Below are 13,718 nucleotides of genomic sequence, written 5' to 3'. Positions count from 1 at the left end.
GATTGTTGGGCCCAGTATAACTCAGAAGACTACCTGGAGGACCCGAAAGGCCCAGAATCATCACTCACTGACTCACAGTGACGCTTCCATTCATTTCTCCTTCCAATAAGCTTTTCGTGTGTTATCGTTAATGGAGATAATAGGGTTTTAGCGAGGAAGAGAAACAAAATTCACGTAAAATAATCCAAAAGAAACAATTGATAATGTCCTCGCTGACGTTGAAACCAACGTTTCTGTTACAGTCTTATGGTTCTTCGTCTTCGTCATCTGCCGGAAGTCGACGGCTTTGTTCTCTGATTAGCTTTCAGAAGAAAACATTTCGCAAACAAAAATTCACTTTGAGAGCTCAATCTATGGATTCACCGCAAAATAACAACGAAAATGATACCAAACCTCCAAATGGCTCTATGGTACTCAGTTTTTTCAGTGTTTGTATTGTTGTACTTCATCTACCGTTAATATAAAATTTTGAAATGTTAGTTCAATATTGTGACAAAGTACTGGAGAGCAGGTAGAAAGATTTCAATTTTAGTAAATGTTATTGCAGCACAAAAGCAGAAGGGAAATTCTACTGGATTATGTGCAAAATGTACAACCGGAATTCATGGAGTTGTTTGTGAAAAAAGCACCACAACAGGTATTAGCAATCAAGTTTCGTACTTCGAAGAAGTTTGTGTTTTTTTGGGTATTTTTTTGCTTGATAAAGCAGACACAATTGGCGCAAATAGAGCGGAATGGTTATAGAGGAACTTGACTAATTTGGGATTGAAGCATAGTTGTTCTTTTTGTTGCTTAGTGCATGTAACTGAAACAGCTTAGACAACTTGAAATTCCTTTGAAATTCAAGGTACTAATGTAAGCATATCCTGATCATTTATATCTGTGCTAGGTAGTTGAGGCAATGCGCCAAACAGTGACAAATATGATTGGAACATTACCTCCACAATTTTTTGCCATTACTGTAACCACGGTAAGTGGCTATGATCTCAATGCTTGCAAGCTGTGATATATGAGATGAGACATTCTTTGATTAAGGACGTATATGTCATCTCTGGAGCTGATGATGATTTTGGGTGATGTTGACTTTCACTTAGGTCGCTGAAAATCTTGCTCAGCTTATGTATAGTGTGTTGATGACTGGATATATGTTTAGGAATGCTCAATTTCGGTTAGAATTGCAACAAAGTCTCGAACAGGCTGCCCTTCCTGAAGCACATGACGAAAAGGTAAGTTCTCTCTAGTGTGTGCTATTTCCTACTAATTGATTTTGTTGTCATTTCCTGGGACTAGATGAATTACTTTTTTTACGCCAATTAATATATCATTTTCAGTTTAGATAGTTATCTTCAGCCTGCCTTGGTTGTTTTGGAGTTGCTCGTGCCTTTTCATCGAGTAGAAACTTCTTAGCATCAATTGGAGGATAAAAGACATTTAACACTAAATTGTAAAAAGACAAAAACAGGCAAATGAATGTTTAAAGACATTTCTCTCTACAGATCATCCATTGTCTTATTTTAGGTAGGCAACTTGCTGTGTCTAATGCAAGAGATGGAAGGGTAAATGATATCAATCTGTTCATAAAACTATTCCTGGTTTCTCTCTTTCTTTTCCATAAAAGTTTTGGAAAAGCAAATTCTTTTGAGTTTAAAGATCACAATTTCACTAATAGAATTGTGACTGAATTACAGGGAAAAGGTTATTAGCTTTTTCGCTTTCAAACCTATTCATACGAGGCTTTCAGCTTGTCCCTGCATCTATGTTTTGCTTATTTATTGTATTTATCTCTTTTTTTCCTTTATGCTGATGGAAGATAGAGTGTTACAATCCTTATTCCTTTTTTATTTTGTTCTAAATTCAAACCAATCAAGTCAAGAAATAACTTTTTGGGTATTGAATATGTTTTAGAACCAACTTCTACTCTTCTCATGTCCTTTAACCAGGCTTCCCTTTCAGTCTTTCACCTTATTTTGGGGACCTTTAAATCCTTCAGAGAGTGGTTGCTACTTGCAGAGTTGCTTAAAACAAATGCTGTTGAAGCTATAGTTCCTGGGCATTATTATATCATAGTATCGACTTGTTTTCAATGAGATCTTGGTCTTATTGGTGATTTTACATTCATGACTTCTTACAATTGCTATCATGTTTTTCTTCAAGTATCCATTGCACAAATCCCTTTTTTTAAGAAGACAATAATACTGCTGTCTTTTCTTCCCCTCTTTTTAGTTTTGGTTCATCTGAAGATACGTACCCTTTGCTTGATATGTGAAGCTCATTCTGCCATTGTTAGAACTTCTACTTGAATCCCTGTTCTCACAAAGTTAATATTTCTGACGAGTAACTATCACTCTTTTGACTGTTCAGGATTCACCAGATTATGCATCTGGTACCCAGAAAAAGGTGACCGGAGAAGTCATAAGGTGGAATAATGTTACAGGTCCTGAAAAAATAGACGCGTTGAAGTATATCGAGTTACTTGAAGCAGAAGTGGAGGAATTGAATCGTCAAATGGAAAGGAAATCTGGTAATGGTTATAATGAGCTGTTGGAATATCTAAAGACTCTTGAGCCTCAAAATATCAAGGTCAGCATGCTTGCTACTTGAATTGGGGGAGGGTATTTGAACATTCTAGGATGATTTAATGTAGGTGGGAGGGTATTTGTAAATTCCACGATGCTTTAGCGTAAGTAGTTATTGCTTAAATGGTATTTCTTTTTGTATTGGTTATTCTGATTTTACATGACTACTATAGACAAGGAATACCTATTTCACAAATCTTTTACTGCATGGACAGACAAGATACAACCTAGTAATTGAGTGTGTGCTTATTTATTTATATAAATTGTTAATTCTTAATGGAGAAGGTTATTCATTTTTATTCTAAACTGAGATTTTGCAGGAGCTAACCAGTACAGCTGGAGAAGATGTAGTGCTCGCCATGAATTCTTTCATTAAGCGTCTCTTAGCTGTTTCAGATCCTAGTCAAATGAAGGTATAACATTTTTATAGGAACTTATTAAATGGTGTATGTATTTGTGATACTGCTTCTTTCACTTTTATAAAAGAAATATCAGTTACACTGGTCATGTCATGATTCATTTCTGCTAAGATTCTAAAATCTTTCAGGCACGCATGGCTTGTGTACATGTAAAGGATGTTGAAATATCACCCTTATCAAACAAAAATATTTAGTTTTCACTTCAATCAATATGATTAACTTGTGTGTCCTCAGATCTTCTATTATGAAGGGTGTGTTCAAAACTTCTCTCTCCTAGTGCCTATTTTGACCAAAGCAGATTAGTTATCAACTAGTGAGACTTATAAATCATGGGATCCTACAAAGAAGTGTCAAAACCTAATTAACAAAGATTCTCTTTAAAGCTTTGTGAAATAAGACAAACGTATTAATTACGTGTCTAATAATTAGATAGCAAAGCCTGCAAAACCTAAGTATGTGCAAATGTAGAAATAACAGTTTGTTGTATGCTCATCTTTTTCTTTCATATGGAATGCAGACTAGTGTAACAGAGACAAGTGCCCCAGAACTTGCCAAACTGCTTTATTGGCTCATGGTGGTTGGTTATAGCATACGGAATATTGAAGTTCGCTTTGATATGGAACGGGTGCTAGGCACTTCTCCAAAGCTGGCTGAGCTGCCTCCTGGTGAAAATATTTAGGCACCTCTGGAAAGTGTCTTACTAGAGCAAGCATAAAAAAGTTGAAGCAACATACATTTTTCATGAGCTTTACATGGTCAATGGTAAAATTTTATCAAGTTTGTACGACTATCTGGGAGGACAACAGTGGAAATTGGTTTTAGTGCATTTTCTTCACTCACTCCCAGCCCCGCTCCCCCTATTATTCTCGGATTGGGAGCATCATTAAAACGCTCATACAAAGGAACTGTACTATAAATTGATGCACAATGTAACTTATGTGAGTTAATTTAATTCCTTGCCCTCTTAAATGTACCTCTCTGTTTATGGGAAAGAGAAATTTTGTGGCTTAGATCTCCAATATCATTTCACATTTCAGATTTGATTTAGTTTTCAACTTGTGATCAAGGCGTTTAGACCTTTTTCTTGTGGAAGTTTGAAATACAAAACGAGAGTATTTGGAGTTGAAATCGAACAACTTCAGTAAAGTGTCAACTGTAGGAGACATTTAAATCAATTATGAAGGATATTTTAGACAAGAGTCTCTACCTAGTAGGAGTAAGGTTTGCGTGCACACTACTTTCATTAGATCCCACTTATGGAATTACATTGAGTATGTTGTTCGCACACTTTGAATTACACCCTTGTATCTTCTTTGAGTAACTAATTCATATGAGCAAATGTGCCAACTGACAAATAATTAATGCTACAGAGTAGCAAACATTTTGGCATAAAAAGACTATCATATTTTGGCAAGCAACTACAATGAGGTATTATTGGCTGTTCAACAATAATGTACACTACCTGTTGGTACAACAAAATGAATGGATCAGTCAGATCCTACTAAAACAACATTATTTTGCAATCAGAATTTTCTCACTCTTTTTTCTGCTGAAACCTTTAGCTGCTATTGCTGTACAATCAGCAAGGCAAAATTGCCAGGATTTCATACTTGGGAAGATTCTGACTTGACTACCTATGACACACCTGGTATTGAAATGAGGACCATATCCTTCCTCATTAACCCATTCCGATCATTAATATATCACGAGTTAGCGTATCAGAACTGAGAATTGACATACCAGGTGATTTGCGAGATCAAAAGAGCTCACCTATGTGGAACCATGAAACCTTCATAGAAGACCGTTTGTTGAAGCAAGATTACTTGAAAGTCTCCTAGCCCATTGACTGTCCGAAGGTGACCAATATACTGGATATCCAAGTATGGCACACCATCTTAGTTGCAGTAAGGCAACAGTAAGATATTCTTTTGAGTCTTTAAAAGTCTCAAGAATCTGGGGCTCATCTTCCGAGTCTTCACCAAGAACTAGATTTTCAAGTTCAGTTCGTTTTTCATCTGTATCTTTGTCAACCCCAGCAATCATTCGCACACTCAAAACTTGCAAAGCTTCCATAGCAGTGTTATAGAATCCATGGTCTACATATGCAGCGAAAACATGACTGCAAGTTGATGGGTCTGGCAGAACTCCTTGGAGGTGCATATGCTCCACAATGAGCTCGATGACATCTATTCTTCCCTGGAAAAAACAATTTCATGACCTAGTTAGAAAGAGTACTGATTTCTTCAAGCACTAAAAGGTAATGAATACAGCTGTACTTTTTCATTTAACTTGAGAAGTTGATAGGTTCACAGAATTCTCCTTTTTTCCTCTTTGGGTTATTCAAGAAGTTGTCCACTTTTCTAGTACCCTACGGTTGAAACTGCATAACAGGGTAAAGTGGGCTTTTGTATCATTTAGTACTTCAGGTTCCCCACTGCCAACTCTATAAAAGTTTAACCTAACTCCTCTATGAGGATTTCCAGTAAACCTAACATTCTTTTCCACTCCCGCTAACCGTCAAGCAAGTTTCTTCTCCCCCTCCCCCCACCCCCAACCCAGAACCCTCCTTCCCATTGCCATCTATGATTAACATTTCTTAGAAAGTGTCCGGCACTCTTCTGGAAGAAATCTAACAGAAATTATCAGCAAAAAGGGAAGCAAATGCAAACAAAAGCCAAGGGTCTTTTTGCTAATTTAATCATGAACTTAGAGAGTTTTAAGCAGTTTTTCCCATTCTAAAGTCGGCAAACATCGACTTCCATTTTGAGAATTTTGACTAGGAAATATGTCAATTCTTTTGTCTTCTCCACAGTTTAGCTCATAGTTATTCCGTTGCATTTTTTGTTCTAGCAAAATTTTGTTAATAATGTTACAATACCTTGATGGTTGAATTATTTGTTAATTACCTTCTCAGCTGCCACTTGAAAAATGGTGTTATATAGAAGTACATCAAGCTGGATCCCTTCTGAAATTCCTTGATTCAACAATTCTAATGCTCCATCAAAGTCCTCAGATCTCAACAATATCTAAGCAGAAATGAACTCAGTTTCAGTTGGAACATCTGTGGGTAACATTTGCATATCTATATAGTCATAGAGGAGGAGGGGGGAATAAATTGGTGAACAATAACCACACTTCCATGAAATTAGGATAAGCTATCTATCAGTTCTTGTAGTACATTCACCTGAAGAAAGACAACACTTTTTATTCACCAACAGTTAAAATCCACAGTACCACTAAAGGCAATATAAGTGATAGTTGTGGCAAGGCATTCTGTCCCAACCAATGGCCAATATTTTTATCCAAAGAAAGCCCCTTCAAGATCAATGAAGTATCATCCAAACCAAACTGTTGTAGAACAACTAGTTATGGTGATTTTGGGTTTCAAGGTTTAGTAAATCATTTGACTGATTTTCTTGGCAAAGTTTCTAAATGGTTAAAAGTTAGCAGAATAGGTGATAGAGAACACATACTGTGAACTTCATGAAAAGCCCTTTTAACCAAATAAAGAAGGCATGGTTAGGCTTAAGTTTGTGCAAGTTAACTTTTTATTTTTTTAATGATCCAGCTTCCACAGATTAGTGAGAATAGCTAAACAAGGCTAAACTAATACCTTTAACAGGCCAGTTAAAGTCACTGCTTGAGGATTGAAACCACTGCGGAACATCATAGAGATCAGGGCAAGTGCAGATCTGAAACATCCAACAATGCTACAGCCATCAATCATGATATTATACGTTGCAGCATCAGGTGAAACTCCAGAAGACACCATTGATTTGAATATCTGTGTTGCCATTTGACTCTGAAAAGAAAAAAATAGACTCAGTCAGCAGACAATATAACCAATATAACTATGAAATGGATCTTATATAGTAGAACCCTAGGTTGATTACCTCTTTAGCCTCAACAAGGGAGTGTAAAACTGTATTATAGACAGGTGTTATCATATAAGTGTCATAACGAGAAAACCGATTCTCTGCAGCACGTAAATATTGAATCAGCTCCTTTACCATCCCTTCTGTTCCAAGCGCTTTCAACTGGAAAATAAAGAAGAGTAAAAGATGTGGATATTATACTGAAGCATTGCATCGATATTATAACTGGCCCTTAAGGCCTCTTAAATATTGGGGCAGAAAATTGTAGAGAATCTGCAGTAGAAGAAAAAAGAATTGCAACCTAAGGAGCTGATTGATAAAACACTTCAGGATTTAAACTGAATTTCAGACATTAGATGTGTTGATAAGGGAAAGAGAAACTACTTCAAACATCAAGTGGCACTTAAAATGCTTTACAAATCTTAAGTGAGAAGACATTTACTTATTACTGAATCTGAAAATGGTGAAATATTAAGATGTTACATCACATGTTTCAATAAATGATTAACTAATATCTAAATGGTGGAAAGTCGGATAGCCTAGTGGTAAGGGTCTTCCATCTTAACCATGAGGTTGAGGGGTTTCTAGTCACCAAGAGAGCAAAGTGTGAAAAAAACACTTTTAGTCTCCTGTGTAGATGGATTTGGAGGAGGGTGAGGCTTACCATATCGAAAAGATATTTAAACACAAACATGTACAATATTTGACAATGCCATAAAAATATAAAAATAAAAAGCTATTAGCATAGTAGACATTAGCTTGAATAAACTATTACATCTCCAATATTTAAACTTCGGTGACTCAGACCATACTAAATTTAGTCATCAGACAACATTTGTTTTAGCAAAGAGACCCAAAGTGTATCTTTCCTTGCAAGTTATTTTGCTATGACAATTCAAAGGGTGTACATAACAGCAACCAGGAGTAGTTGCTCCTGTCCAATATGCTATCTGTAAGGAAATATACATCCAAAACCTGGTTCATGATGGAGGCAGAAGTTCATTTTTCTCTCATTGCTTCCTCAATAGATAGCCTCCACCAATAAGAGTCATGAAGCATGCATAAGAAAGACTACAACATTCCAGACAGATGAACCAAGAAACGACTTACAACATTCAACACCTCCAGACAGACAAGTCATGAAACTACTTACAACATTCAACACTTCCAGACAGGTTAACCATGAAACAACTTGTTTGATATACAAGGAAGACTTTAAGTCATAAGGTGTGAAGTTCACAAGTATGCTGTGGATCATTTTAATACATACAGAGAATATCTGCTAGTGTACTCATGTTAATAAAGGCAATGTCAAGTTGCAGCCTGTTTATGAACTTGGGAATCACAAAGGTAGGATGAATACGTAAATTTATGCACCATCACTAAAAATGATACATTCGTTAGTATCTCTTTTAATCACTGTAAATATTTCACCATCAAAGTTAACTAAAAGATTCTTAAATGACCATCTTTCTAAAGACATCACACATTCAATTAGTGGTGCAGATATTGGGTTGATCATCATCTCTACTTAGCTTAGGAAGTAAAATAGTAGTCAAATAAATCGATCTCTAAATTTGTCTTAGTTGAGAAGTCATTACCACATTCCTCAAGGACAAATGACTGTGCTGAATGCCATTCTTCATCATGTCCATTTCTATAGTATTTATCCTTTTAGCAACATCCACTTGTGACAGCATGTTGCCCTCTTCATAAGGTGCATTCACATTACCAAACAGTGAGAATAGCAACTCATATGTCCTGATATTTGGCTGAAGATTCAACCTTTTCATCTTAGCCAATATCTGGACTGCTCGTTCAGGCCGATCCTACAATATTAATTTGTACAAGAATCACAAACTGGACACATCAGTCTAATACAATTGACAAGATGTGCAATTCTATTGAGAGACGCTGCAAAAACAACGATGCTGAATATTGCAGAAGTTAAATGATCATAAAGCAATATATCTTGGCCTAGTTACAACAAGAGGATGTTCTCCATAATTGAATCCTAAAATGATTAAGTCGGAGGGTAGTTGCAACTTTTTAGCTTGACCCGTAAAACTCTTTTGATGAGAGCTAGCTCAAAAATCTCATATTCCTTACAACATTACTCATGAGAGAGCAAGATATATGGCGGTAATATCAAGATCTAAAGAAGCAAGAAATGCTTAGAAGGATAGTTTTGACTTGCAAGAAAAATGAAAGTTTGGACGAGCTGATTGGCTTATTGAACCATCCAGGAACCTACATAACTGACAGTCAAACCCTCGCCAATTCTTATTGTACTGATCTAAGTATGGGACCAGTGATGATCACATGTTTTCAATTATATTGTTTCCTTCAAAATAATTATGTACCGTCTTACCAGAACATCACATGCTTCAAGGAAAGCATTATAAGGACGAGGATTATGGATTTTGGACATCTCATCCAAAAAAGCCTCTGCCAGATTGAGTTCCAACTCTCTGCTGCACATGACTGCTAAAACAGCAAGAGTTGAATCGTGAGGCTTAATATTTTTCTCTTGCATAACCTTTAGCTGCAAAATTAGACAAATTACATAATGTGAAAGTGAGAAATCCAAAAGCAAGTACTACTCTTGGAAGAAAAAAAGGTCCCAAGAAACTAAGAATATATTACCACTTCCACTCCATCACTAAAGCCTCTTGTGGTAGCAATTGCCCTAATGAAGCCATCGTATGTACTCCCTGATGGTTGCAAACCAAGAGTTTGCATCTAAAGAAAAGAGATAGCTTAGTGAAAAACAGACAGGAAATTCCCTTATGAAATTCAGACAATTGCTATTGGCATATTTTTGTGTTAAACAATGATATGTGCTAGCCATATGGATCTAAGGATGTCCTTCCGATCCTGTATAAAATTTCTAACATTAACCAGATGGAGACATCATAACAACTGGATATTGTAGTAATACCTGTAACATCAACTGTTCAGCCAAATCACAATTTTGAACTTGTGCACAAGCATGCATAACATCATTGAAGGACCACCTCAAAAGCTTCATAACAGATGCACTTAATGTTTTTCTTGCTGTGTTGGTTTCCATACTGCCAAGGCTTTGTCTTTCCATATCAATATTGCTGCTCACGGTGTCAAGAGATACATCGATGGAACTCCAATTGCCAGAGGAAGGTGCTGGAATATCCAATCTTAAATCACAAAACCTTCCCTCAGCAGTTCTACTAATGTAAGAGTTTTCCCTAAAAGCCAATCTCACCATGTGCTGTAAGGCTGTGTGGGCTGAATTCAGATCTCTCAGCTCCGTGAAGGACCATATAAACTTCCTCAGAGAGAGAGGACTGAGACTGTAAAATTTACTACATTCCTTCCAGATTTCATGGACAGCAGACAGGTTTTGCTGCAAAACTGCAAGCTGAAACAATGAGCTTAGAACAGCATTTAGCCGGACAAACCATTAAACTACTGTCTTCAGAACAATATTCAACATTTGAAAACATATTTAGCACAAAATGAAACAGAAATAATTGATTGAATGGTGCGTACTAGCTAATTTGGTTAGGAATGAAGCGGGGGGAGCTGATTAAAGGAGGTAAATAGTTTATTTGCCTTATCCCCTGGTGGAGGAAAAGTCTAATTGCACAAGTTCTCATTTCACTTTTTGTTAAGACAATGGAAAAATGGTCTCCAAAGCACTTCTCAAGAACAAGATATAACATTTAACAGAAAAAAGATCCTAAGAATTAGTGAAGGCAATATACCAGAAAGTAAAGTAATATTATCCAAACAATTATTGCAGGAGAAGGTTTTAAGTTAACCAACCAATGCTAAACAAGAAGCAACTATGCTGCATATCATGTAATTTCAAGCTTCACAACCAGCTATCACATTATATTTCTGTTAGACATCAGAAAATCACTTGGAGGAATGAAACCTACTGGAAGTGCCACCTTTTAACTAACCGTGAATACTTGGTTTTACATCACAGCATGGATTGTTGATCTACCTGTGACTACATAGGTGGAGAATTGGATTAATAGATTTCTTTAACAGGGACTGGTTAATATAAACAAAATTTGTTGCCTAAAGTTCTATGGTTTTTAGGTGTTATAGGTAGAAAAGAAGCAGCAAATCACCAGAATGATGATCAGTGCTATCACCAGAATTAGCATGAAATCACCAAAAAATGTTCTTGGGAATATAATTTTTTTTTGAAAATGGTAACGATGTATTATATCACAAGAGTACATGGGTTGTACTCAAACCTTATATACAAATGCACTCTAGACACTCCTACTCTATTACTATAATGAGTCTAAAACATCAACTATAGAGGCAGTGTCATTTGAGTATAATTGATTACACCAAAAACATAACAACAAAATGCAGTTTAGTTTAACATCCTGCACACTATTTTCTATCTTGGGAATATAATAAGAGGGACAACTGAAGAAAAAATTAAGCATTTAACCTTTAACTACAAGATGATAAGATTTCTGTTGAAAGATCTCTAGACACACCTTGAGAAGCTGAGCATATGTTATCTCATTCTTTCCCACCATCTGATGCTCCATCAAATCCATACATTCATTAGCATAATCTACTGTTTGTGTTTCATAACAAGCAGCTAGGAAGTTGTTATAAATAGGCAACATAGAATAACAATTTGTGTTTTCTCCCATGATACTCATCAAACTGAGCGCCTGAATAAAAATAAAGAAAGAAAAACATTAAATGACAGACGACAAGGAAAAGACAATTATAGTTTCTCAATAATGATGCAAGTAGTACAATGGGTAGTTAATCATTCGACAGGATGTGTTTTGGACTTCCAAAAAAATCAACAAGAAGACACCTAACCAACCATGTGATAAGTCAACTATACCTTGCAACAAATAACAATATCCTCTTGTTTTAGTATTAACATCAAGCACTTAGATGTTAGTTGTCCAATCAAAGGTTTGGCAACTCATGAACATTCATCTTTCTGGCAAGTAAAAAGAATATCATTGAGACTTGAAATTTAACAGTTATTCTATAAGTTCTTCTAGCTGCCACTCTATACTAATCTGGAAATCAAACCAGGATTCCGGTACCTCCTTTAAGTAACCCCCTTTACAGAGTGCTCGAACGGCAAGAGAATAGCACTTGTCACTAATGTTGATTTCCTTCTCCTCCATGATCTTCCAAGTCTCCATCACAAACTACATCCGGGAAAAAAGAAGAAGAAACGCCAAACTTCAAGTTATTATTCAGTGGAGACAAAAATACATGAAATAATGGCATTTCAGAAAGTCTGCTCATTTGTTCTTAGTAAATGTAAGAGACTAGTTGGCACTGAATGTGCCAATGACTCTTTGGGTATCTAACGTAGCACATATGGTATAGTTGATTGACCATTTCACAATCAATGGCAATTAATTTGCAATATGTGATCATCATAGAACTTTTCTCTGGCACAAAGTTACATGTCATATGAAAAGAAAGAAAATGGACTTCTGTTTGAATACTTACTAATGGATCAGGCAGTCTTGCACAACTTTGCAGTATAGAAGCAAAATCATCAGCGCTCAATTTGTTGTTTCCAAGACTAAACTCATACAGGAGACTAACAGCTCTTCCTCTCTCTCCCAAGACAAGTGCATCAACAATTTGTTTTTGCCCTGATCTTGAAACCAGCTCCCCGACATGCCCTAAACAACCAAAAGATTAACTCTTTCCTCCTCAATATTCATTTCCTATTTGACCTAACCAAATTAACATTTAAGTACAACACCTAATAACAAAAACAACTTACAGTACTAAGGGACAGTTTAGTTCGCAGACTAGTTATGCAAGCTAATATAGTGATTCCTAAACATATCCTCTTTGCATGTCTACATAGATACACCAATCCCGTGTACCAAATAAATATGGATATTCACATACACAAATATTAACAAGTTGATGATTCATACCATTTGAGGTAGTAAAAGTTCTCATAGCTTGGATGTAGTCTCCAACTTCCTTTCCTCCCTACAAAGTAAAACTCTATTAAACAGAATTCCGTGCTTCATCTAATTCAACAAACTGTAGCAAAACAAACTTTCAAGCAAAAAAATCAACTTTAACGAAAAAAAAAATTCAATTTTATGCCATAATTTTCCTTCTCAGGAAGACATTACTTACATTTCGAATAGCAGTTAATTTTGAAAATCTCTGAACTATCAAACTGGCACGAACCTTCGATCTGGTAAGAATACATATAAAAAAGTGATGTATCCGAGAGACGTGCAATCAATTAAGTGAGTTTCACATAATGTAGGAAATGTACTTACATAAGTTTAGGCATCTTCTCAATGCTTCCTGTGAAATAACTTAAAATTTTCGGTTCGAAGAGTTCATACTATTAGCAGCACGAAGATATTTTCCAGAACGGCTAGTCCGGAAATTCTACCCAGTCTGACCACTGCGAGTACAGCTAGGCCCGCCGGCGAGGACAGTGTTTCCGGCGACTCTGGTTTTTTGCTTTCTCTGAGAGTCGGAGAAGAAGCTGGTTTCTACCCCGGTTAATACTAGTAATGGGCTTTTCATTCTGTGCTCACACTATTGGGCTTCGGCCCACTTAACCTTTCTAATACCTTGCTGTCAAGGAATCAAAGTGTATTTTTGTAATCTCAGGAGTGGTGTTCCGAGAGATCTCGTAGAATGTAAGCAAAGACTTTTATAGGTAAAGAGGTTGTTTACGATAGATCTCCTACTAAAAAAAAAAAAAGAAGGTTATTGAAGCACGAATGCAAGATAAAATACTCGAATCATCTCAAAATGTATTCAACCTTCTAATAATTAAATTTTAACACTTCATAATATTATAAGATCAAGAA

At 36.1% G+C, this 13,718-nt stretch overlaps 2 protein-coding genes across 2 annotated transcripts; one reads left to right on the top strand and one right to left on the bottom strand.

Moving 5' to 3' along the window:
• The first annotated feature begins 84 nt into the window (after nt 1–84).
• On the top strand, nt 85–4,005 carry LOC125827770 (uncharacterized). Its single transcript, XM_049507095.1, has 7 exons — nt 85–410; nt 548–637; nt 890–970; nt 1,095–1,226; nt 2,362–2,580; nt 2,897–2,989; nt 3,513–4,005. The coding sequence occupies exons 1-7, from the start codon at nt 204–206 to the stop codon at nt 3,672–3,674; spliced, it is 984 nt and encodes a 327-aa protein (XP_049363052.1). The 5' UTR covers nt 85–203; the 3' UTR covers nt 3,675–4,005.
• Nucleotides 4,006–4,238: 233 nt separating this feature from the next.
• On the bottom strand, nt 4,239–13,359 carry LOC125827769 (pentatricopeptide repeat-containing protein At1g76280). The gene is made up of 14 exons (XM_049507094.1): nt 13,173–13,359; nt 13,024–13,084; nt 12,813–12,870; nt 12,370–12,548; nt 11,952–12,059; nt 11,376–11,558; nt 9,812–10,270; nt 9,517–9,612; nt 9,242–9,415; nt 8,472–8,699; nt 6,889–7,032; nt 6,609–6,797; nt 5,902–6,021; nt 4,239–5,191 (listed from the first exon to the last, which is right to left on the bottom strand). The coding sequence occupies exons 1-14, from the start codon at nt 13,184–13,186 to the stop codon at nt 4,787–4,789; spliced, it is 2,418 nt and encodes an 805-aa protein (XP_049363051.1). The 5' UTR covers nt 13,187–13,359; the 3' UTR covers nt 4,239–4,786.
• Between the last annotated feature and the right edge of the window lie 359 nt (nt 13,360–13,718).

This window comes from Solanum verrucosum, unplaced genomic scaffold (assembly GCF_900185275.1).
Source record: "Solanum verrucosum unplaced genomic scaffold, falcon-dt-bn FXZP01000064.1, whole genome shotgun sequence".
Taxonomy (NCBI): Eukaryota; Viridiplantae; Streptophyta; class Magnoliopsida; order Solanales; family Solanaceae; genus Solanum; species Solanum verrucosum.
The sequence above is the reverse complement of the archived record's forward strand: the minus strand, read 5'-3'. Positions and strand labels throughout refer to the sequence as shown.